This window comes from Brachyhypopomus gauderio, chromosome 6 (assembly GCF_052324685.1).
Source record: "Brachyhypopomus gauderio isolate BG-103 chromosome 6, BGAUD_0.2, whole genome shotgun sequence".
Taxonomy (NCBI): domain Eukaryota; kingdom Metazoa; phylum Chordata; class Actinopteri; order Gymnotiformes; family Hypopomidae; genus Brachyhypopomus; species Brachyhypopomus gauderio.
In genome coordinates, this window is record NC_135216.1 from 11,178,947 (window position 1) to 11,205,911 (window position 26,965).

At 40.7% G+C, this 26,965-nt stretch overlaps 2 protein-coding genes across 4 annotated transcripts in view; one reads left to right on the plus strand and one right to left on the minus strand.

Annotated features, from left to right (window-relative positions):
- The window catches only part of nhsl3 (NHS like 3), a 36,528-nt gene extending 17,226 nt beyond the window's left edge, over positions 1-19,302 (plus strand). For all 3 annotated transcript variants that reach the window (XM_077008672.1, XM_077008671.1, XM_077008673.1), the window contains 5 exons: positions 12,598-12,756; positions 12,878-12,918; positions 13,011-13,161; positions 13,562-13,669; positions 13,776-19,302. In XM_077008672.1, coding sequence (XP_076864787.1) covers positions 12,598-12,756; positions 12,878-12,918; positions 13,011-13,161; positions 13,562-13,669; positions 13,776-17,386 — 4,070 coding nt within the window. In that variant the 3' untranslated portion in view covers positions 17,387-19,302. The remainder of the gene's footprint in view (positions 1-12,597; positions 12,757-12,877; positions 12,919-13,010; positions 13,162-13,561; positions 13,670-13,775) is intronic.
- A 75-nt stretch (positions 19,303-19,377) lies between these two features.
- On the minus strand, positions 19,378-26,573 carry yars1 (tyrosyl-tRNA synthetase 1). The gene is made up of 14 exons (XM_077008674.1): positions 26,446-26,573; positions 25,326-25,409; positions 24,849-24,995; positions 24,534-24,709; positions 23,622-23,751; positions 21,906-21,986; positions 21,659-21,751; positions 21,419-21,554; positions 21,240-21,325; positions 20,991-21,126; positions 20,666-20,766; positions 20,360-20,553; positions 20,121-20,262; positions 19,378-20,023 (listed from the first exon to the last, which is right to left on the minus strand). The coding sequence occupies exons 2-14, from the start codon at positions 25,380-25,382 to the stop codon at positions 19,913-19,915; spliced, it is 1,590 nt and encodes a 529-aa protein (XP_076864789.1). The 5' UTR covers positions 25,383-25,409; positions 26,446-26,573; the 3' UTR covers positions 19,378-19,912.
- Positions 26,574-26,965: the final 392 nt, after the last annotated feature.

Below are 26,965 nucleotides of genomic sequence, written 5' to 3' on the forward strand. Positions count from 1 at the left end.
CTCAGAGACTGAGGAGTGGAAGTTATACTTTGATATTTCAAAACAAAGACAACATAATGAATAATTCTATAGGTCTTTGCTGGGCTTGAAATTCCATATTTCAGCCTTAAACAACTTCACTTCCATTGATCTCACTTTCTTCCTTTGATGATGAAAAGTCTAAATCTGTGTGTTAAGCTGTACTCTACATGCAAATCAGTTAGCATCTATTAAAACTGAGAGTATTAAAGCATCTCTTTAATTCAAGCTATTGCCTCGGGTACAAAAACAGATTTCTTTTAGAGCTGAGAGTATTAGTTTTGCAACTAGAATAGAATAACTGAGCCTTATCAGCGCCCATAATGCCAGAGTTGCTCAGAGATAATGGTGTTGTCTCAGTGAACTATTCCATAGATACAAGTAGCAGACACTTAAAAGAACTCTATACTACTCAAAGTAAAAACACATGTATAATATTTTACAATATTATATTAATTTAATATTAATATTTCAAAATATCGGCCAGCTCTGCAGAACTCTCATTACTCTGTTCTGTGTAACCCCTGCTAACTTGTCGGAGCCTCGTCCTGCAGCCCAGAGAGGAAGCTCAGAGCAGGAGGACACGGCCTCTGCTGCAAGGCACTTTGTGTCTGACTCTAATGGATCCCAGTGCAACCGTTTCCTGCATTAGGCACAAATCGAATTAGGACGCTACAGCCCAGGAGACGAAGCAAGCAACCACACAGATCTGCTCCTGCGTTTACGCTAGTTTAAAAGTGCAGGCCTCAGGGACGAGATTTTCACATTCTATCTTTTTTTTTAAATCTCAACTATGAAACATACTGTACATGGTCTACTATCCACTGGTCACCACATCATGCTAATTATAAAAGGAAATTAACCCAGTGTCCCAAGCCTCCTCCCTCAACAGAGAAGCACATTAGCACTGGGAATCTTGACCAGTTTTTGGAAAAGTGAATAACTAAAGGGGATGAAAGGGATCCTCAGTTATTAATATGCTCATAAGCTTCTAGTTCTGAGTATTCTCATTCTCTCACTGCCACTCTCGTAGCTGCTGTCCCAAGTGCATCGCTGGCTCTTTGATACCTGGTCTCTTCGTGTCTGTCTGCTGCCACCCGCAGTTCCCTCTGGGTCGTCACTCTGACCTTGTGAACCCGTGAGCACTGGTGTCCGCACGAGTTCAAATTTTGAATGCACTCTTTCGTGCTGTCATGGAAGTCACACATGATTGCATGTGATCTAGTCTTATTAAAGGCCACAGTGAAGGCATGTGAGTCTATTTAAATGTATAGGCAATTTCTAAAAGGTAGAGAATCATTGGACGCTGCACAAAAGTACAAATGAAGGATTGATGAATGTAAGGTTCATGTCATTAAATTTCATGGGTATAAAGAGGTTTTATGTGATATAACAAAGCACCTCTGATGGATTTATCCTGATGTGTCTCTCAGTTGCAATTCAAAAATCAGCAGAGTAATGAAAGCTATCTCATCACTGGCAAGTTCTTCCCGTCCAGTCATTTACATGCTCAACTCCATGTCATTATTACCAACTGTATAAGCTGGGTTGAGAGGAACTATTTTATGGCTCTTTGTTTGGAGAGATATTTTCCACATGTTTGCGAGAACAGACGTGGCATGACCAGCTGTGATCCAGCATGGTGGAGCACTGTCTTTCAGAGAAAAGACTTTGTTTTTTTGTTTTTAAACCATGGCAAATGGGATTTTACGGACCCGAAGGTAACATGCTTACTGTGGGATTAGAACTACTGTAGGCCAACATGCAAATTTCTGAGATTTGCCTTTTTCATTATGCTAAATCAGGATAGCAAACTAAATCTGCTTATTTATAAATAAACCACTGCAAAAAGCCATCAACCATTTTGATGAATGTGAGCATATGTTCTGTATAAGAATCACACTTGACACGAATAGGTCAGCACTCTGTTGAGAGGAAACAAACAGGAAAAACGTCTCGCATACACAAGTTGAATCCAGATGAGTGAAATCATTCTGTTTCTCATCGTAAGTGCATTAATTCCATAGTCTCTGTGGCTACGAGGGCAGCTTGGTATACTCTACACATCTGATACGACCTGCTTACAGCTCGTGGGTGGTTTTTATTCTAAGGTTAAAACTTATTTTTAGGTACAAGTAGCATGTTTAAAATATTTTAAAATAAAGTGCTTACATTGATACTCTTTTAAAATAATGTTTGTAATGAGTGTAAATGTGTGGAGGAACATTCCTACAGAATGCTTGCTGTTAGGAGAAATGTTTGTTATATCTTCTGTATTGCAGTTCCTCTTTGCTCTCCTATTTTTTAAATGAGACAAAATAAATACCAATACAATACCAACAAGCTCTACAAATACTTCTGCTGCAACAAGAAGCACAAGAATGGTCTAGTGTACTTAACTGTGAGTAGTATTGCTTTGTTTGTATCCAAGTTATTCATTGGTGATGCAATGCAGAGGATGAGGATTGTCAGTAGTTTATGCTTTAGATGTATGGGCCATATTTACCATTTAGATAAACCATATTCTATATTGGTATTCAGTTATTTTCAAATACTTTTCTATTTTTCCAGGGTCAAAGGTTAAATAGGATTCATGAAGGGTAGAGACCACTCCTAACACAGTCTCGACTGCAGAACTCAAACAGCCACACATTCCTCATCAATGTTCCTTTTCAAATGTGTTGAAAGGCTTATAAGGGTCTTTTGGGGTGAGACACAAGAAAAGGAATTCAGGCGCTGGCAAGGTATTAAAAAACAGACTCTGACCCACAATTATATAACAGCAAGAGAAGAACAGTCCAGAAAACACAGCCCGTTTGTTTGGAAGAGCATAGTGGCACACTAAAAAGAAACTGAAGCCCCTGAGAGTCCCTTTCTAGACAGCCATCATAGTCTGTCCACAACAGCTTGCTTGGTGCTTATGAGTATATAATTATTCCTGAATTGAAGTCTTCCTCATTCTAGAACCGTGGATCTGTATGTAAAAAACATTCATACATCATTCATCTATGTAATCACATCTTCCTGCGTTTCTCCCTCACCGTGTCTTAAAATGTTTAAAACTGGACAGTATCCTAAAGTTCACGGCTATTCTCAAGGACTTTTAAACAGAGCTTTGTGCAACAAATATATTCATGCATTTGTTTTTGAAAGTCTACATGAATGAGCATGGATGATGTACAGCGTCCAGTCCTGCGCAGTGCCGTAAGCCCGTAGGGAGTGTGAACTCTCACAGCACGAGATGAATAAGAGGCTGATGTAAATTAAGCTTTTCTCAAAAAGCAGACTGTCGGGAAAATGCTCTTCATCATCATCATCATCATCAGTGTATATATCCTGAACATCCTTATCTTTGATTAACAAGCATATAACCTTGAATATCTTTATCCTTGGATGACAAACATGTAAAATGTTATGGCCATTTCAAAGAGATATGGAGATATCTTGGTAGTTCATAGTAGTGACTGGCCACAATCGAACATCGAACACGATGAGAGGGACAATGATGACACTGGTGATATTGGATGTGTCGGTATGTCTCCTGCTGTCTTTAAGCCAAGGCAGGAAGCAGTAGAAAGACATATAAAAGGTCTACATATAAAAAGCAAGTTAACGCTGCCATTGTGCCACATTTTTTATGTGTATGTGTTTCTAATTTGTGTTTCTAATGTCTTCATTCATATGCACACAGACCGAAGCCAACTGAAGCATAATGTAATCAAACGTAGCTAGTAAAACACTACGCTTGGTCCCTCCCATTGCATTTATTTTTCTCTTTTACAGATTGAATCTCTCCCTCTCGTCCCTGAAGACGAAGGGAAAAAAACAGAAAATGGCTGATAATAGTATATGTTTAAATTGTGAGCTTGGCCATGTCTCATTTCAGCAGAGATATACGAGATATACAAAATATACAAGCTATCGTGCAATACATGTTGTATATATTTACAGAACCCCGCCACCATTTAAAGTGATTGCAGTATTCTGTTCACATATTCCCCCATAAACCTGAGAGTGAAGGCAATATTAAATCCTATGATCAGAGCTTCAGAAAAGAGGTGGAGGGGGTTACTGGGTTTGACTTGTAGTGTTTAACACATCAGCTGCAGGTGTGGCACACTTCACGTAACATTTGTAAAACAAAAGCATGAGGTGCAGTGGTCCCGGGTCTATTTACCAGCAGCACACTCTGGGCTCTCACACTCCATCTGGAGCCAAAACAGTGAAGTGTTTATTAACGTCTTTGAAAAGACATCTGGTGGCATGAGTGATACAAACACAAAAAAGCCCATAACCCTATCTGAGGATGAAAACAATCTCATGCTGGAGGGGCTATTATATATTCCTTCATAACTGGAGGTTTAAAGAGTTCTGAACCAAACTCTAGGTGCAAGAGAAGAGACACGCTAACCCTCTTCTGCAAAATATAGCAGCATTTGAAATATTACACGGCGTCCTTCACCTGACAGGCCCTCAGCATCCTCTCTTTTGGCACACCTAATCAGTAGCACTAAAGCAATTAAGCATGATGCAGAGAACAGAAGCTTTTCTGCATTCCACCATGGTACATTAACTGACTGTTGATGTCTGCCCCAGGCTGCGTAAGACTTTAATGAACACGCCTTTTTCTGTGAGCCTAAGGCCAAACAGGGTACATGTCCACATCTTGTGGAACGCAATGAAACAATGGGTGGTGAATTCAGTTTCTGAAGTGGCTTTAATATCCCCTACATTTCTGTTGCTCTATGTCAGCCTTTTAGTCAGGCACATCTCTACACACCCACTCGTCCAAACATATTGTGACCGTACACTCAAGAGGGGAGTTGATTAGCGCTATGTGCTAACACGAGGAGCTAATGGTTTGGGATTTTCCAGTCAGGGGTTGTGTGAGGGTGGAGCTCAGCCAGCTGCTTCTCATCAGTAACAGATGTTCCTCTACCCCACCATCTCAGGGCTAGCAACACTGTATCCCAGGAACATTAAAGACAATGTATAGTTGTTTATAAAAATCTGTGAAAATTAAATATTTCCAAAGAATGTTATACATTACAGTTACCTTCCCATTTTCCCCTTTAAAATGACATAAATAAGAGTGTTCTCTTTTTTTTTCTCTGTCGCCTTTACCGTCCTGTTGAGTGGCTGTAGACCCCAGTGAATTGATTGATAACCTCAGTGTCAAATGCAACCATGGTGCGTGCTAGAAATAATTATCGTATGAACGCGACTTTAGTTAAGGCTGTAGAGGCTGTTATCATGTTAGCATGAATCATCGAGTTTATTATTTCAGTAATTCCATTCAAAAAGTGAAAGTTGTATATTATTCTCATTCATTACACACAGACTGATATATTTCAAGTGTTTATTTCTTTTAATTTGATGATTATTACTGACTAATTGAAAACCACAAATTCTGTATCTCAGGAACTTAGAATATTGTGAAAAGGTTCAATATTGAAGACAGCTGGTGCCACAGCTAATTAACTCAAAAGCTAATTAACTCAAAACACCTGCAAAGGCCTTTAAATGGTCTCTTAGACTAGTTCTGTAGGTGACGCAATCATGGGGGAAGACTGCTGCTTTGACAGTTGTCCAAAAGACAACCACTGATACCTTACACAAGCAGCGCAAGACACAAAAGGTCATTGCTACAGAGCTCTGTGTCCAAGCACATTAATAGAGAGGCGCGAAGGGAAGGAAAAGATGTGTTAGAAAAAAGTGTACAAGCAATAGGGATAACCGCACCCTGGAGAGGATTGTGAAACAAAACCCATTCAAAAATGTGGGGGAGATTCACAGAGACTGGACTGCAGCTGGAGTCAGTGCTTCAAGAACCACCACGCACGGACATGTGCAATACATGGATTTCAGCTGCCGCATTCCTTGTGTCAAGCCACTCTTGAACAAGAGACTAAGACAAAAGGACTGGACTGCTGCTGAGTGGTCCAAGTTATGTTCTCTGATGAAAGTACATTTTGCATTGCCTTTGGAAAATAAGGTCCCAGAGTCTGGAGGAAGACAGGAGAGGCACAGAATCCACATTGCTTGACGCCCAATGTAAGGTTTCCACAGTCAGTGATCATTTGGGGTATTATGAAAAGAGAGATGCAATACGCCAGACCAATGCAGAAGAGCTATTGGAGATCTGACACCTGAGCAGTGCCACAGACTGACCGACTTCACGCCACGCAGCATTGCTGCAATAATTCAGGCGCCCCAACTAAGTACTGAGGGCTGTACATGCTCATACTTTTCAGTTGGCCAGCATTTTTTTTTATATCCTTTTTTGTATTGGTCTTAAGAAATATTGACATTTTCTGAGATACTGAATTTGGAGTTTTCATTAGGTGTCAGTTATCAAATTAAAAGAAATAAACTCGAAATATATCAGTCTGTATTTAACAAATGAGTATAATATACAAGTTGGAATAGAATTACTGAAATAAATTGACTTTTTCATGATATTCTAATTTTATGACCAACACCTGTATATCCAGTCTGAGCTCACAGAGGACTCGGTCTTCGATGGCACTTCAGTAAAGATGACGTTCTTGAGTAGGAATAACTTCCCCGGAATGTTTTCAGAAATCACAAAGGAAATTACGTGCATAGTTACACCTACTCTGGAACTCTCTCTCCCTGTCAACATGCCCACCTTTTAATATACCAACTTTTAATGTGCCCAGCAAACCCACAGAGACTCCTGTCTCGCTAAATGTGGGAAAGATTAACAAACTGAAGTCCATGTTCGTAAATAAATTTGCCAGGAATCATCAAGCAATCTGGTGAGTTAAATATTCCAGGCAAAGTTATTTGTAATGGGAACAAACAGGTGTGTGTGTGAAGATCACAATCACACAGGCCAGCTCACTTATGTACATATTTATTAACCAGGAGAGAAGATCATCTGCTAAAGAGAAGGAGCACTGTAGTACCACCTGGTGGAGTTCATGTGCATGTCCAGTGTTACAAGCCAAATGAACTGAAACATAAAGAAGTATTGGAAACTTTTGAGCTATTTGTATGCTCCTAAAAGGAAATAAATCCATTATGTTTTCCCATTGGAGTAACCTTAATGAAATACATTTACTCAAGACTTTTGACCTCAATTTCAGTGTGATGTGACACACGCAAACCTTCTCACATCTGAGACTATTTCACAATAAAAATAAAGTACATTGGTGATTGCCCAGTGGTACAGTGGTAGGATGAGTTCTGAAATATACAGAAGCAGATTATATTTTAACTCAGCAGAACCTCTTCACCATTCCAACAGGAAGATTTTCACCACACACAACACACCAGAAAAACTATTTTTTATCAAGGCTAAAATGAAGAATGTTCTTGACTGACCAAAGTAACCACAATATCTGATATACAATAAGCATGCCTTTCCCTTTCCTAATAAACTATGGCCCCATGATTTGGACTAATTCCTATTAATTCGTAATATGAATATAAAATTCCTATTAATTCATAATATGAATATAAAAAATGTTTAATATTATTAAATCTAAGTTAATATTCTGCACGTTTAGTGTGTTTGTAACTCAGGAAAGCATGTTTGTGTTTAAATTCCTCATATAATTTCATGTTAGGTTTTTAACAACTTGTTTTGTACAGAGTCCAACATCTTTCATGGCAATTTGTATGGATTTTTGGCAAGACCGTGCTCCAATTTTAATTGCAGTGTAAAACTGTAAAATCTGCTGCCTAATAGTATAACCCCAGTCTTAGTTAGATATTTAAACTCAAATATCTTCAAGGTAATGAAACAACTTTTTTGTACAAAAGGTGTGGACTGGTTTACATTTTAAATTTGTGTGTAAGAGATACTTAACCAACTTAAGTAAGAAAATAGGTGAACGTGGCAATTTCTCTTAAATCTCTCACACAAAGAATACAAATAACACAAATAACAACAATTATCAAAAAACAAAAAGTGTCACTGTCCAAATTTTTTTCATTTTTTCAAATTTTTTTTCATACATGTGGTTAATAAACTCTTTTATCCCTTTACAGTCAAAATCAAAAATTGTTTATACGCCTTAGTTATTGCTCTCAGGGAGAGCACGTGGGCCATGTGTGAGCCAGAGTAATTCAGCATGAAATGGTTGCCATGTGTCATTTCTTTCATGTAAATATGATTTGTATATATGGATGCAAAGTACTTGACTGTGTATAGAAATTCTGGATTTCCCGTGGTGTCCGAATCATACCCCTCAGTCTTTGTCGTGTGCCAGATGGTGACTTTAGGGTCTTCTGATAAATATTAATTGCACTGGCATTAGCAGCCAACAGGAGGCATGCAGTCTGGTTCTTTGGGTTTCTCGTGTCATTTCCAAAGACAATCAAGCGTGTGAACTTCTATCGCCATCCTTCTGCAGTGATGCATGGGTCAAGACTGGACATTAGTATAGACTAAACAGTGCCGTTTCGCAATGGAGGGGAAGGTAATGTTTGTTAGATGTTTGTTTTACAAATGTTGTGTGAAATTTACAAATGCAGGAGAAATGGTTGAATGTCACAGGCACAGACAGTGTGGCAACATGTGTGTGCTGAGACCTGAAACCCGACTTGAGAGATTAATGGACAGATTAAATCACAAATGAAGTGAATGAAGAGGGACTGATAAGAAGGCTGAGACAGCAAGAAGAAGACAGCAGAAGATACAAAAAGCAACATGGGGGCCAAAAAGATGAATCCATTGGACACACTAAGAGTTGACAATACTCAATACAAAATGGCTCCCTTTGTCTCGTTGAAATAGTGTCCCCTATTTTGGAGCCAACTCCACCTGAGTTCCTATCCCAAGGCCAATCCAGCTGAACTTTATTATGTCTGAAAGTGAAAGCAAGCAGTCAGTTGGGACTGGAGCCTTAAATTACTGTGTTCACATGCGTTGTTAAACAAAACATTGATCAAAAGGCACTCAGGCAATCATAATTTGACAGTCAAGAAACCCTTCAGCCATGACAGCAAAATTCCCTGTGGAGATTTTTTTTTTTTGTTATTTCTGGTTAACGAACAATGAATGAAATATAACTAATAGTGATCCACACTTTGTGAGCTAGAGCAAGTCATATTGCAATCTTCTCGAAGCATTCTGATGCAGCCAATTAACAGGCCTCAATCTTCATGAAGCATTCTGATGCAGCCAATGAACAGGCCTCAATCTTCATGAAGCATTCTGATACAGCCAATGAACAGGCCTCAATCTTCATCAAGCATTCTGATGCAGCCAATGAACAGGTTTCAAGTTCAGAGACCAAACATGACCTTACTCTTAGATGAGTAAACACACAAGATACACAAGATTGATCAGTAACTTCAAATTCAGTTTAGAGAAAAAAAAATGCAGAAAAGGAGATTGTGATTAGAGATCTGGATTAACCGAGTAGCTATTTAGGTTATTAAGAATTCCAAGTTCAGTTGGAGTCATCAAAGGGAAAAACATCAGAGAAGACCTGAATGGACCAGTGGTCCAGAAGCGGTTATGGCTGACAAAGGAGATGTGAGCGAGGAGAGAGGGAGGGCAGAGGGCGGCAGGGTAAGGCAGCTGGGATCTACGCTGCACACTACATGGCATTGTGTCCTCCCGGCTTGTCTTTTTTTAGTCTGGTGCTGCACGGTTTTCTCACGACATCATTTCTTTGAGTGCTGCAGTTTATCGTCTTGAAAGGAACTACGGCTCTTACGGAGCTAGGTGGACCCCTTTAAATCATGTTTTAGTCTTTATTACGATGATCTCTTCCTGGACCTTCACCTCGAGGCAGGCATGGTGGTTTTTCTGAGTAAAAAGATTTTATCTTTCCTGTCAGTCTTCAAGAAAAAGGGTGAGTAGACAAATGCTTTTGTATTATGTCGTGGAGGGAAAAAAAATGAGAAATATATGCATAATCCTTTGAGAGCATCAAGGAATGGACTGATGTAGTTATTTTGCTTTTAATATCTTTATTTATCAAAAAACTAAAATTTCAATTCTTGTCAGTGCTGGTATCTAATACTCATATCTTATATTTGTATTCCTTGAAACAGGTCTGCAACTACTAATTTTGTAAACTTTAAACACATTCTAATTGAAAAGCTGTTCTGATAAGTGAAGTAAAAGTGCTTGCGCACCACTCTGTGCTCTGAGAGGTTGTGTGGTATTAAAACAACAAAAAAATCACACCATCCAGACAAGGTCTGGGAAGGAAACTGACAGGCAGATTCTGAGCCATGGGCTATTACCTAATATAACACCAATGTTTTTCTCAACCTTCCCTGTCAGAAATCGTAAACAGAAATGCTCTGAGATCAGAGTGCTTTGCTGCCTTTTTGGGATTTGATAACTTCCTGATAATGTTGAAGATGAAGAAAGAGACTTGTTCATAAATCTATTACCAGGTCATATAGTGCTATTTATAAGCCAACACTGTAATACTAAGAACGAGTTGTGAAGTGTTCTTAAGCATTTCGGGCTTTGGCACCACAGTGTACACTCCAGTTATGCTTTAAGCAAACTGTCAAGACAGTTGCATTTGACAGATGCACATCATCACCACTTGCTCTCTCTATCTTGTTCTTTTCTATCCTATCTTATACACCCCAGAGGTTTAAAGAAAAAAAGTTCAGAAGCAAGACACAGACAGCATTTTACAATTTCTTCTCCATTTTTTTTGTTTGTATCTGGCATTCTTGTGCTCCCTCCTCAAGTGCTGATGGATTTATTGCATTGTGGGAAACCTAAGTGCATAAGACATATGAGCTTTTGCAGACATAACAATCCACAGCTGCTGTTGTTTACCCTTAGCATTAAGGAATTTAATTTCAATAAATTCCACAAGCTTTCAGCTGTAACTGTCTCAGCCTCAAAGCGCACCTGCCTATGTTCCTTATATTAGCTTGGCATTGTATCCCAATCCCCGTCTACATGGCCAAGTCACCTGACACCCCCGAGGGGTACCTGCTAATCCAGACACTTAAAAGTCGATGCCCAGTAGGGGGTTAGAAACTCTAACAAAGAACGATGGGGATCTCTTTTAGGAGAAGATCCCTCATCAGGCAAAACCCTTTCATCAGGTTTGTATCCCAATACCTTCCACAAGGACCACAGCTGAGATTCCCCTTCCCCAAAAAGAGTCTCATACTCATGGGCACATATGGAAGCTGAAAGGGGGGACCGGTTCTTACTGTTTCTCAGATAGTGTCCACAAGAAACTAAAGGTCACCCTCAAGTGTCGTATTTCTCCCTATTGTCCAGTTAACAGTCAGCCTCAGTGCTTATCAGACATAACACTCTTAGACTTCAATAGCTCAGAGGCCTCTGCTTGTCTCATTGCAGTCCAGTTTTAAAAATTCATTAAAGCGTATACTATACTGCAACAGTGTTAAATATGCCACAGAGTAACTATACCTTCACCTGACATGGAAAAGGAAATTACTTCAAAAGCTGGGATTCTGTACACTTAAAAGCCTGACATTCCCCAACCTACCTGAATGACCACGGTTGTCTTTTTGAAACACATACATTAAAATGTGTTACATTAAAATGTACATACACAATGTGCACAATATGTCATACACAATGTTAGGAAGCTCGGCTACCCGGTTAAATCCTACATTTTTATCAGATGTTTTCTGAGTTAAATACTATGAATTGCTTAGGCTGGTTATCACCAAGGTAACATCCAATGTGCTGGAATAGCATGAAAGAACTAGAGAAACCATAAAAATGGTCAAAATGACCTCTAGTCTTTTGAAGTAGTAAAATCTTTCTGTACTTCATAATATCGCTCTCTTACTAAAATGTCAAAATGGCCACCATGGCCTTTTTAATGTTTAAGAAGAAAAATTAAAATTATGTTAGATTACAATACAAGTGGAAATATTTCTGTTTCAAATCCTGAAGGTCCACAAAGCCATGACACAATTATTCCAAGTGATTCTATCAGGCCAATCCAGTTTATGTGCTTCCTGGGGTGTAAGTGTTTCTCTTAGCCAGTGGTGGCATTATGCACTGTGAGCAGTGAGTCTGTCTGCCAGTCTGTGCCCTGTACTGCAACACAACCCTCCGGAGGTGGCAGGGTCTCAGAGGTTTCCTCTCTCTATCTCCATGGGTTACAAGCAGGTATGGAGACCCAGAGGGATCAAATAAGAATGAGAATGTTTTCTTCTATCAATACTTCTGTTAGTCCACATATCAGTGTTAAATTTAGAAACAAAGAAACAGAATTTGTATAATTTGAGCATCAACATTTAACAGTTGTGATATTTTGTTGCATTTATCTTCTAGGAGGGTATTGATTTGTCATAAGAAAACCACATACATCTTAATCACTTGATTGACTGAAACTCTTACTGACCCTTATTTAATCCAGAAAGTTAAAATCTTCAAGAACCCTTTTCATTATGAAGTTCTGTTTTGGAGATACAATGTGAGCTCAGACCATCACATGTATTTCTTTTATAATCAAACTCATAAATGTAGTATCCATGTAAAATATCTGCTTACCGCTAATGAGTAATTGAGTGTGTAATATGAATAATTCCACCAGCATCTAAGAAAAACAAGTATTTAAAGACTCATTATCTTCACAGCTGGGCAGAAGCACGTGGAGCAGAGGAAGCTGACGGTGCATTACACAAGCTCACAGCTCTACCAGGAGAATGTCTTCAGTGAGAGCAGCAGCAGGCCAAAGTTCCTGGAGGACCTGCACACTGAAGCCCTGGAAGGACTTAAGATACTACAGCAGGAGGGTGAGCCTTCCCTGTGCAGTGGCAGCTTCCACACTTAAGCAGCCCTGATTGGTTCTTACAGAATAGCCAATCCCAAGGCAGCTCTGTGTTGATTTGCATTATTCCATGTTTGAATGTGCAGAACACAATAATGGAATGAACCTTCAAGACGATCATGTTGTGGTAAGTTTTTTTTCCCCCCACAGAAGACTATGTGGTGTTCATCTTAGGAGGAGGTTTCTTCAGATGTTCTAACCGGATTGTTTTATGTGCAGTTCACAGATAATCCACAGGAAGATGATGATGATGATTCCAAGTGTCAAGAAAGAGCTGGACCTCTGGGCTTTGACAGCACGGATGATGACCATATCACATCTTCATCTGTTGTATCTGCAATGTCAACTCGCCCTGTGCTAACACGGCAAGGTAAGGCACATTCAAAACTTCAAGACAAGACTTTGAATTCTGAAATTCTGTTGTAATTCATGGAGGGTAGAAAATATGAATATGGAATATAAAAATATTTTCAAAACGGAGACAATCTATTGCCTAGGAGCACAGTATTTCATTCTTTTCCCAAATGTATTAAGAAATATATATTTTATTCCCCGCTCAGATTTTTCTCTTGGCAGAATTTCTCTAGTTTCTCTTTGACATATTCAAATCCAGTGGATGTTTAAAATAATGCTTTGAAATTTCAGATTTTCTGTATTCCACTATAACTCATCAGTGAATCATACTGAGATACTGTGTACTGCATTAACCTTCCCAGCTCTTGTAGCTTCAATTACATTTTTAGGTTTATGCTTTGGTTGAACATCCTTAGGTTCAACATTTAAGCCCCTGAACACTGTGAAGAGACTGGACAAGAGCAGAAAGAGAAACAGAAGAACGACCATTATGGGCATACCACAACATGTTCACAGAGAGCTATGTATGTCACTTATAATGTAAAACACAATTAAATGTCTCCTAAGACTATACAATGCATCCATTGTAAACATGTTAAAGCATGATGTACATATGATCTTTCAACACAGGCATGGAGAGAGGAGTTTTACTGCCGCAGCACCCAGACACGGACGATTCAGATGCAGTCATAATCCCAGCAGCTGATGGAAGGCCACCAGTAACACCTTACGAAGGCGCACGTGTGCACCTACAGGACATTGAAGCCCTTGAGGAATCCAGAGACGAGCAACTTCTCAGACACCATTTACAAGCTGTGTACAAAGATGACTTGCTTCAAACCTGCAAACCCGGGACACGGATATCACCTGTACAGAGGCCCAAATCCCTGGCTGTACCAGGAATGATAAGTTCTTCCTCCTTCCTGCAGGAACCGCAAGGCCCAGTGATGTCCATGTCTCCACAGGCTACCTATTTGTCCACAATTATTCCTAATGCAATTCTCCCAGCTGCGATAGATGTGATCGAGATTGACAGAGGCCGCAGCAGACGCAGCGTACGGAGAGCTGGCAAGAGCAGTTTAGCGTCGGCAAGTCCAGGTTCTTCACGTTCAGGAGGAGGTACCAGCGATGAGCCGGCTTCCACCAGCTCCAATTGCAGCCGCTCGCAATCATCCGAGACGATCGTCTCCAACCCCTCCACAATCTCTTTTAGAAGAAATTTTCCACCTTCTTATGCTACAAACTGCATGAAGGAAAACTGCGACCTAAACCACGCCGAGCAGATGAGCAGTAAGAGCTCGGGCAGCTGGTTAAGTTCCACCAGCAAAGCAGGCAGTCAGCGAACAGACCAAGAGGAGCTGAATGACGAGGGAGAAAGTGCCACAAATGGTCACATTTTATCCCGCAGTCTGTCTGTAATGAAGCCTAAACTACCACCAGCACCGCCAACAAGGACGAACTCTTTGCACCATGAAAAAATGAAAAAGTCAGGACATGCAAAAACAAAATTTTTGAACAATTTGGAATACAGTGGCACACAAACAGATGGGGGACTCAGTGCAAAAGATGATCCTGCAACAGCCAACGATGAAAAAATGTCTACAGTCTCTCCAACATTTTTGGACGACTCCCACTCATATCTCACTTCAAGTCCACACAGCCCTGATAAAGATTCCACTTGTGCTCAAACTGATTCAATCAACTCGTCATCAGAGAATAAATTTGAAAGGACAATGTCACCCTCCAGTGGATACTCAAGTCAAAGTGGCACACCAACTCATTCTTCCAAAGACATCGGCCACTCCTCTCCAGGGAAGCTGAAGATGAAGCCCCCAAAACCAGAGAGGGTGGGTGCGCGGACCCTCCCCGTGGTGTTGGTCTCGTCATCAACGGCTTCCTTTTCGTCGGTTGCGTCAGAACCAGTCCACCGCATCGCTCAAACCCACACCACTGAATCACAGTCACACAGAATGTCCACCGCTACAATGGTGAATAACAAGGCACCTCCACCATCGTCAGCAGCTGTGCACAGAGAGCTCTTCAACATTCCTCCACCACCGAAGATAAAAGCCCCTCGCCCCCCACCCCCTGAAACCTGGGCTCACAACAAACGCACAATTGAACTTATATGTGGCCCACCCTTAAACAGCCACAAGACCATCGAGCTTCAAAAACAACAACAACAACTACATCTTTTACTGGTAAAAAATCAAAACACAGCATATACAGTTGATCAAACCTCTTCAGAAAGACATACATCTGTAGAAGTTAAAACAAACCCCAAAGACCCCATGTTTGAGACAAAGAATGAGTCCACGACACTCCTAGAGAGAGAGATTCTGGATGAGTCTGTAGCTTTAGCGCATATGGAAGGTCTACCAGTGAATGAAAAAGAAACAAACCCTAAGAAGGAAAAGGCAAGTTATGTGACTGAGAAACAGGATATCATTCTTGAAAACAAAAGTCCAATAAAGAAGGTGCCAACAGCGAGCAATGGTGAACTAAGAGTGCAGTCACCAACCCAACAGTTAAAAAGTGAAGACTGTGTGATCAATTCTGCTGTTTTATCAGAGAATAACACACTAACCCCAAAGTCAAACATGACTGACACACAAAACCAAGAGATACAAAATGATATGCCTCCACAGAAGCTAGATCCACAGTTCCCTGCAAGCTCCCCACCTCCCTCTCCACCTCCGGCACATCCTCCTCCTCCACCTCCCTCTAAAAAGCCTCCAACTTACTCAGCGTCCATGCCTCCACCTGAGAAAGAACTCCGCTGTGAAAAAGAAAAAGATGAAAAAGAGTGTCTATGGCCTCCACCACCTCCACCTATGAACGAGTCAGCTGACTTGATATTTTATGGACAGGATGAGATCGAGTTTCCCCCACCACCTCCACCACCACTAATACAAGAAGTACTTTCAGACAGATCCAAGCAACCCAACAGTGAAACAACTGGTCAGGCAAACAGTACGTCTCCAGAGGAGGTGTATAATGTTCCAGATATAGCCAGGCATGTACAGCAAAACCCAGCGGTTATTGTCAATGCATCAATGCAAAAGAAAACTACAACAGAACAACCACCTGTAGATCCTATCATAAGTGTTGCAAAGGTGTCCGACAGCAAAGCGTTAGATCAATCCCATGACAAACCACAGTTCTTTGAGAAAGTCTGTACTGATCTGGTCTGTTCAAAAACATGCGTGGTTCCTGAAATTTCTGCTAATTCACAGAACAAACCTTTACAGCCACAGCCTGAGGAAATGTCTCCTCGAACTCAAGGGAATTCTCCAAACCCGTCAACCTTATCAGCTGCAGATATATCGCAGCTAGTGACATCTGACGATCCTACTGATACGACTACACCTACAGAAGATCAGTCTATTAACTTCAGACAACCAAGTCTGACGAACACAGACAACAGAAGCAAAGAACTTTTGTCCAAACATAAAAGTGCACCGATCTCAAAGGACGACGCAAACATTCCCCTTGTTACACCTTCTCTGCTTCAGATGATACGGCTAAGATCGGTAAACGCTGAAGACCAAGTCAACATAGTCTCACAAGATGGCAAAGCAGGTAGTGAGTCTGCCTCAGACCAGAATCAGTGCATACCTAGTCAAGTAATTCCACAAAAACCAGCCCGCAAATCTTGCTCAAACCCCACCCAGTCCTCCATCAAGTCAGTCTTGGCTACACCTTCAGCTCCATCCATGCGACTTCAAGAGGCTATACGCATGAAGGCAGCAGCAATGTCCTCCACTGGACTTCCACCAAGACCTAATCTACGCGTGCTGACGCCCTCTACGAATAGCAACGATGTGCCTACACCATCCCCTAAAACAGCCGACGGCTGTGACCTGCCTCTTCAATCCCCAGCATCCGCAGCGAGCTTCATTTTCTCCAAGAGCACGAGGAAGGTTGTCATCGAGACCTGCACATCTCCAGAAGAACAGGCCAGCCTCCAGCAGAACCTCGCAGCGGAGCTCATGCAGATATCAGATCAGGCCAAAGCAGTGGTTACAAATGGCACAAAGAAGCAGGTAAAGGTCCCCCCACCTGTTGCTAAGAAACCAGCACATGCATCAAATCTGCCAGTCAAACTTGGAACTGCTTCACCGTTCACATCATTAAGTAAGCAAAATGGAAGAGAGAATATGGGGCAAAAGGAAACAGTGCCACCTGCTGGCCAGTGTGCACACTCACTAGGGAACCGGATGTCAACAAGTCAGAATTAAACAATTTACATTTCCTGCACATACACACAAAAAAGTATACCATGCTGATTTAGGAGTAACAGAAATTAGTATAAAGATCTATTTTATTTTTCCGACAAGACAGAGACTGCAAGTACTCTTGAAGTGTGTACTGACCAGTGAGGCTACAACAGTACTGTGCACGGTCATGTTAAAGAGAAAGTTAAACATGGAAAGTGATGAATGGGATTGTAGAAGAACTGATGTAGCCGTTTCATCTTAAAAGCCTTAGCCTGAACATGGCCTTCATATTTAAAAAAAAAAAGAAAAAAGAAAGAAAGAATTGAATTTGTCTTAATGCATTTGATATTATAGCTTTATTGTAGCATTGGACTATTTTTCTACATGGTAGTTTGTTTTGTCAAGAGTAAAAAAGAACAGCGGGTGGATTTTGTAAATTCTTGTTTATTCTTTGACTGCAATGCTATACTGTCATCTAGTGGTCATAAAGGGTAGTTTTCACTGCTGAGGAGTTAGGATGGAGCTGCTTTGATACTCATGTGAATATCAAAACTTTTGTGTTTATTTTTTTTTTTACATATGAATATATATGTTTCTCTCCCAACACAATTTTGCATTTCCCATGCTAACCAGTAGAAAGTATCCTTCATCTATTACTGAAAAGGCTTACTTATACTAACACATTTTTCCATGTGTGTACATATATATATAATTACACATTAATCAATTGTATCTTACAGTCTTAAGAGTTTACTCCATGCATCTGTACAATTAGAATTCACATGCTTACAACTGCAGTTCAACACCAGGACATCCTGGATGTGTGTGACAGACGGGAATAATACACATTTGGGTAAAATACTGTGGATTTGTTGGGAAGGCCCGTGACAAGCAACAAATACTTCACCACTTATGAAATCAGTGATTTTTCCTCTAAAATCCATATAGACAATAGCGTCTTGATAAATTTCAAGGCACTAGTAAATAGCGTTGCCACTTTTAAAATAAATATGCATTTAAAATTCAGTTATTTATGAATATTTATTCATTCATATTTTATAATCTTGAGGCACTGCTTATGAGGTTTTATTTTACTTTTTAAACTTGTTTTTGTTTTTTTCCATCAAATATAATGTTATGGCACCTGGTCTGCAATACCTATTGGGTTAGAAGACAGAAGTGGGCCAGAACACACACCAAAACCACACCAGACTTTCCCCCATGACACAAACACTGTAAAACGCTTCCTTTCAACAGGTCTGCAAGTCATTTAATAGTTTCCCATATGTTAAACTGTATGTAAGCAGTTTCTCTATTAAAGTAAAAACTTCACATCATATTGTTCAAGACTTTGTTGGTGGTAAAAAAAAAAAACAAAACTTTTTTCTTCCACAGCCAAACAGTGAATTTAACAGCGAGCCTAAATAGTCAGTGTTGGAATGGAAGATTGTTGCAGATTACAAAAGAAACAATGGTTGAGGAATGGTAATGTAATATCAAGGGTCTGGCAAAAACTGTGAAGCATTTTTCTCACTAGTAAGAAATCTGCAAATAGACTCCTTTAACATGAGGGGACTTTTAAGGAAATTGTACTTTTAAGGTGTTACATGTAATTAAAACAATCTTTAAACATTTTCCATTTGTTGTACGATCAGTAAATAAAAACGATTCCCCCTAAAAGTAATTACATTTGTATTGGGAAGGGGACACCAGCTTTTATACTCCCTCGTGTTCACATTTGACTGTTACAAATGAAAATACAAATGAAAAGTATTTATGCATTAAAAACTAAGACATTACAGTCAGGAGAGTCCAAGATTTTGCTTACAATTTTATCAGAAGTTGTCAAGTTACCTATCACTATTAATTATTTGAGCAGTAGACTACAGTTTTTCATAGACAGCAGATCATCCTGATCCAGAGTTGAGGTACACGTCTGCATACTGCAAAAACTTTCAAAATGCTGCTTTCTTAAAAGGTAATTAAGTCATCAGGAGTTTCCCCCAACTCTCAGCTCTCCAATACATTTTTAACAAAGAATGAGAAGAATGGTGTTTTTTTGTTTTTTTTTTTCCATATTTATTTTGTACATGTGTGATTAGTATAATTTCTTACCTATATAAACCTCAATATATAATGCAACTGTTTTCAGGTATTTGACCAACCTCATTCCTAGAAACTAACCAATATAAATGGTTTGTCTATATTGATCATACAAAGATGACTTGGTGATGTCAGCTGAAGAAGACCTTAGATGAAGGGTCGCACAACACCCTCTATCTACTCTAAACATTAGGTATTGTGCACTGAAGCACATTATCCTAAAGATTTATGGACACCAGTACATGCGATGACAGCACGTTTTAGGCATAGTGAAAACGGTTGCACTTGTCAAGTGTTATTAATTGGTTTAAATCAGACCTTGATTTGCTAGTACAATAAATAACAATGATATCTGGCACTGTGCAGTACCCAGCAGTAACTGGGATGGGTTGGGAGTCTAGACTTGAAGACCATGAGTTGGTGGGAGAAGATGAAAGAGAATATCTAACTGATGTTGCCACCTTTGAGTGTGTTACAGGTGATCTTTCCCAGTTTGGTCATCAGGTCCTTCTCTTTCCACTGAGCTACGCAGTCGGCTGAAATCTTCAGGTCCACCTGAGAAGTCACGCACACACATTCACAGATACAGTTCAAACTCGGGCAAAATGAAAGTGCACAATGAGGCTGGTTCACAATGATCTCATTTACATACCTGCAGTTTCTCAAACACCTTCTTCTTTGGCTTCAGTTCATCATCGGGCTTCCCAGACTCGTAGCCCTCTACATAAACGCGGTCACCTGGAGCGGATCCCTCAGGAGGGTCCAGCGGTTCTACCTGCCTGGGCTCTCCCTCACTGTCACGCATGCCACAGTCGCAATGACAGGCCATGAGACAATGAGCTTGTGCAACAATTACAGGAGTTCAAGTCTGTTTTAATGAGAGAAACTCACACTGAGGCACACATCAGCATGGCCTGAGACTCAATCCCACGCATCTTCTGGGGCTTCAGGTTGCACAGCAGAACCACGAGCCGGTCCTGCAGCTGCTCCTGGGAGACGTAGGCCACCAAGCCGCTCACAACAGTCCGAGGCTGCTCCTCTCCAACGTCGATTTTCTCTAAATACAGCGAGTCTGCATCTGGGTGCTGTAAAGTCAAGATAACAATGCAATCAAAGACCAAATAGAATTTTTTTATAAATGTTTGTGCTTTGGTAACCTCTTGTACATTTACTGAAAACAATTTCCTGCTCGAATACCTTCTGTACGCTGACGATTTTTCCCACTCTGAGATCCAGTCGGGATGGGACAATCTCCTCCTCGTCTGCTGTATTTTTGGGGTTTCCTTTTGGGGCACTCTCTGAACACAATCACAAACCCCACCCACCAGTGGATGAGCCTTGGTCTTAAAGGACAGTATCATTTAGACACTGTATATTCATTCTGTATAAGCAATCCCACATTAGTGTGATAATAAAGAGTAATAAACAATAGTTCATTGTTATAGAACTGTTCCCATTACTGTGCAGGTGTTGTACATGCACACTGTCTGTCTTTGTCTTTGTCCCTCCAAACTGAACTCACTGTTTTTGGACAGATCAGGATAGGCTCTGCTGGTTAGCTTCCTCAACTCAGGTGTCTCAAACTTCTTCCTGATGGGGTCCAGAAGCTTGTTCAGTGCCACTTCCACTGAAGCTTTTAAGTCACCGGGGTGGATTTTCTAAGGACCCAGTATTAAAAGAGCATCACAACAAAATGCATGAACCACGTTCAAAACAAGCCGATTCTAAGACAGGTAGTGCATTAAAAGGGCAGAAAGCATTCTTCACCCACCTCCTCAGCATAGTCCTTCTCTACTTCCTCAAAGTCTGTGTAGACTTTGTCTCCTCCCCACTTAGGATCTCTTTTAATCACAAACTCTAGTGAAGAACAGAGAGCAGCCAGGACAATGAGGACATGTCTGTCGTTGAAGGCCTGTAGTGTGTCTCAGCACGGAGCACCATTCTGCTCACCAGAATTCAGCGAGAAGAGGACGTGCTTGACGAAGGAGAGAACTCCATTATTCTGGATATTCCCAGGCTCGCAAAAGGCCTTCTTCAACTTCTTCTTCACATCCTCTTTCTTATCAAGGAGGTCTATCTTGGACTCCTGGTGGAATGAAAAGTTGCAAAGATGAAACGCTGCTTCCAAGGCACCGGGGTACCGTACCAAGGGCCATGTATGAGTGAGTACATCCCCACTCCCAGTTGCACCTCTTCTGAAGAGCTCATCTTGCTTCCAGTCAGGCCGGGCACCATCGGGTTCATCATGTGGATGCGCTTTGTGTAACCTAGAGAGGGCAGGTACTGGTGGAGGACAACAACACACAACATAAAATATACACAACCTAATGCTATAAACCACGCAATCACAAAGTGCAATATGGTGTGGGTTCTGAATTACACTGGGGGATAAAAAATATACCGGTATATTGCTGCAACAGAATATATTCATTCGTACCTTTTCTGCCAGAGTGAAGATCTTCCTCTGATCCACACCACCGAACTGAGCATCCACCTTCAAGTACTCTTCATCCAGAGCCTAAAAAACACACAACACACTCTGAAGATCAACATACATTTAACGCTATGCTCAACTACGTGTGTAACAGCCTAAACAAAAAAATATATGCTTTGAAAAGACAGATGTCAGGTCCTGCACTTCCCTACCTCGCCACCAGAGGTCCTCCCCTGAATTCTAGACTCGACTCAGGTGTTCCGAATTCATTCATTCTCATGTGTACTTAAACCCTCTAGCCCCACCTACACAGTATTGACATTCTTCTTGTGTGTGCATACCCTGCCATTGCCTTGCCCGTCTGTTACATCTGTACTAGGGCTGGGTATCGATTCAAATTCCAAGAATCGATCCGATTCCGATTCTGAAGATTAAGAATCGATTTATTTCGATTTAATCCGATTTAATCGATTCGATCCGATTCGATCCAATTCGGGGTTTAGTGTTATTAAAAATGTATTTATTTGAGCTGTTTCCTGACTGTACAGAAGCAACATGTTAAAACTAGTATTATATCAATATTAATCAGCAAATAGTTACTGGTAGTTGGTAGTTACTGATGGCTGGAAGACTGGTGAAAAGGGTAATCATAAATCTACCTTCAAGAAAGGTAATCCAGGACAATAAACAGAGGACATCTTTGAGGTGTCTATATCTGCAACAGTGGACTCCTACTGGGACACTAACCAGTGCATTATTATTATGATTGAAATAATTAAGAAGTCACCCAAAAGCTGTTGCTACCAAATGCATTTTAATTTTAAAAGTGCTCACACTTAATAAACTGAAAGTATAAAATGTAAACGTGTATTTTTCTTTAAAGTGAGAATATAATAACAGAACTGTCACGTTACGGTCCCCGACCCCTCCCTGTTGGGCGTGTGTTAACGTTGTCTGCGTCTACTCGTCTGCGTATCTCCGCGGGTGCGGGTGCGTCTTGTGATAATCCTCACCTGTGACTCGTCTCGTCATCACGTGGGGTTTGTATGGTTTGTCTACTTAATGTGCGTTCGCGCAGCGTCCTGTGCTCGTCGTTGTTTGAGTCACACACGTTCTATGTAAACGTGTTTTATGTGCGCTGTCTGCGCTTCGGTAAATGTAATAAACGTAACGATTTGGAAAGTGCAAAGGATTCTGTCTCGTCCATCGCCTTGCGCCCAACGTTACAAGAGCATTTTTAACTTTTTTAAACTGTAAAAACACTGGGTAAACTGTCAGTGACATGGACTAAATGTAAATAGTCACTGACACTGGATAAACTGTCCTTCTGTTTTTAGATTGCCGATTTGACTATCGTCGTTACCGTCACTGTCCGTCGCCATGTTGTTTTACAGTTAGTTAGACCGAGCACGCCAGCGTGAATTCAGTGACGAGGCGGGGGTAAAAGTTCACTAAAAAAATCGATCTTTGGACGTACGAATCGATAATCAGATCATCATATGCGAATCGATTCTGAATCGGAAAATCGATTTTTTCAACACAGGCCTAATCTGTACCATATTGGATTCTCTGGATTTTGACTTCTGCCCGTTTATTGTTACTCCGCTACTTGATTTTTATATTAAACCTGCACATGGATCCAAACCCGCCTCGTGATTCTGCATCGTTACAAGGTGTATCAAACGCATCCATCACATGCAGCTGAGGGAGGTGAAGCACCTGCAGGCCAGGGTAGAGTAGACCACTCAGGAGGGGGTGCTCCACCTGCTTCACCACCTCAGCTCCCGCCTTTTTGGCGTCGTGCTCCGTCACCATGGAGGAGAGGCGATACACATCCAGGGTGTACTCCCTGCAGGAGAAGGGCCAGGAGACGGCATGAAGACCAGTTACAACATCCATTTACTTCCTAAAGAAATACACAGACTGATAGCCTTTTCATATGCATGTTTATAGCCCTCATTATTAAATGTATTAGTTTACATTTTATGCTTTAGTTTCTAAAATAAATGCACAGATGCCATCCCATTCTGTATCAACACCAGTTCTAAACACTGGTGACTTGGTATCAATATGATGCATTGAAATTATCTTATAATTTTTATCACCAGTACATCTTGGTAAGGTTATTAACTTATTACCATGATCAAATGTTATATAACCATTAAATAGCTTATTGGTCATATGAAGAGTACCAATAGTGTAGAAATACAGAATTTTACTTGAATAAATGATAAAATGCAGAAACATTTGCATTTACAAAAGTTTTCACACTTTTTCAAGATTGTGCATAGTGGATTTGCACGTACTGCGACAAGATGTGTTACTGGTATTTGTTAAATAATGTTCTACTTGATGGCATGCAGGAAACCAATACTGCAATGACAGGTTTTACAGGTGTTTAAGGCGTGAATGCCCAGTAATACTCAGTCAAACATGATCACATGCATGTTTTACTGGCAGGGCGTTGCTTTCATTCCGCCATTTCCACATATCTAGAACAGGCTAGTATATCAACCCAATAATGATACTGATGCAAGTACTCTGACCTTATTTAAGAGCGCAAGCTTAAACCCATCTGTGTTCACAAATGAGATTTAACTCTTGAGTCTGCCTACAACTCTAGTGCTTCACCTGCTCAGCTGGTAGTCTGTGCCTTTGACAAACTTGAGCTTATCCAGGGGCACCCCGATACTCTCCAGCATGGCCTTGATGACTTGTTCATAGTACTGAACCCGGAGCTCCAGCAGCTCCCAGGGAGCCTTCATGTTGTCCAAGAATGCATGAAGGTCAGCAAAGAGGATGGTCACCTATTTATCACACATAGGAAAAGCACACATAGGATTCATGCATAAATAAATAGTAATCAATTAATAATAGTACATCACCTGTAGGACTGTATATCTGACCCATTAAACGGTTTATTACATGAAAACTACAAAGACTCACCTCACAACCGGCCTTCAGGAAGTCTGCAATCTTTGACATGGGAACAAAGTAAGCGACATGGGGCTTGCCTGTGGTCGCAGTGCCCCAGTACACCTTTAATTCTCGTTCCTGAAGAATCTGCTTAAGCTTCTCTTCCCCAAGAACCTCCTGGAAGACACAGGGGTCACTGTCAGTTGGGCAAACGTTGCTCACAGCAGCCTGCACTTCATTAGCGCTTGTTGACAGGAAAGTGCAACTCAGCCATTATGTGTACGCATTTATATTTAGCAATAGACTTGGCAGGTCCTCTTATCCAGAGCAATTTACATTTTATTAGTATACCTATAGCTATACAGGTGCTGCCTGGGAAACAAAGCCATGGTTACAAGTACTTGTTCTTCAAGGTTAGTTACAGGTTGAATTACTGTAAAAAGACAACAACTACTCTCGTACAACTGCTGCTTTATTCATGATACAGTTATCTTAAGCAGACCTCACCTGAAGATTTCTGGTAACGAGGCTGAATTTCTCGTCCGGATTCAGTTGGTCTCCCATGACGCCGTGACTCAAAATATACACAATCTAGATATATATAGATCTTCATATCATTAAGTCCTTACCAACATCTTTACCAAGTCAGTCTAGAACAGGTATCACCAAATGGCGGACCGCGGTCCGGATCCGGACCCGAACGCCGTCCTGTCCGGACCCAATCACATTCCTGATACGGACCCAAATGCCAAAAAAATTTTAACGGGAGACTATATTTTAAACCGGAGAATTTATTTTCAGACGAGTGTTACGTTCGCCCCCGCTCAACAACTTTCGTTCGCCACCCCCCCCCCCCCCCCCCCCCCCCCCCCCCGCTCAACAACTTTCGTTCGCCAACACCCCCCCCCCCCCCCCCGCTCAACAACTTTCGTTCGCCACCGCGGACCCGGACCTAAGGTCTGAGCTATCTGCCAAAAATGGACCGCGGAAAGATTTAATTGATTACCCCTGGTCTAGAAGAACAATATAATCATCAAAAGTTTATTTGGCAAGGTTTTCTGTCAAACCACCATAATCATCAGTGAACACTTGTAATGGCAATTACATATTACCTTTTAACAACATTCATTCGTTTCAAACATTTAATTCTAACCGATCCTGTAGAAAATATTGAACTGACAGCTACAATGGCAATCAATACATACGAACCTACAGCAAACACTCGCCCTGATTTACTGCACACTAAACCAGCTACAGTTTTACATCCCCATCTCCTTCTATTCTGTTACATTCAGGAGGTGCAACTACATGAAACTTTTAACTTTAAACTCTAGCTAACGTAGCGTACACACCGGATAATAAAATAACAGTTGACAACCTTAGTCGAAAATTATTATTATTTCCCATTTTTCATTCAATGAACATAGGAACACAGCTTACCTAGCCATAGCTAGCTTAGCAATAATGCTAAGAAAATCTTCTTGGCAACTATTAACAGTGCAGAATTTATTTGTAGTAAGATATAACAATCGGATTTAAACATTTATTATTAAATTATTAAAATAATGTTAATGGATATACAAGAAAACGCATATACAGGGGGAAAATAGCTCCATAGTGAACGCACCTGAGTCTGGGACGTAGGAAAACGTGCAGTAAGAAGCCGGTGACAAGGTCTTCCGGTCGAGAATTACGTCATTTATTTCACAATAAAAGTTTTTATCTACGTGTCAATATATGGTTTACATATATTTTCTGAATTTATATCTATCATCAGCGTTAAAACATTTAAATAGAAATACAGATTATGGTGTTTTCTAAACCTAATAATTCCATCCTGCATAAACAGGAAAAAATAAATGTATTTTTCACAGAGAGGCTTTGAAATCATGGTGTTGCATCAGCTCTGTGTAATCCATCGTCGTGTAATCGGGTGCCACACTCGTCCAGTCGCTAGGTGACGCCATTGGCCACTTGATGGGGTAGAGAGACGAAGACGGTGTAGAAGGAAGCCTGTTGAATATAGCACGTGGTATAGTTTATTTATAGTATTTGTCTAGCAGTCGGCGACTGAGAGTCGGAAGCAGCGTCTAGCTACAGCCAATGGGAACAGCGTCTAGCTACAGCCAATGGGAACGCGGAGAGAG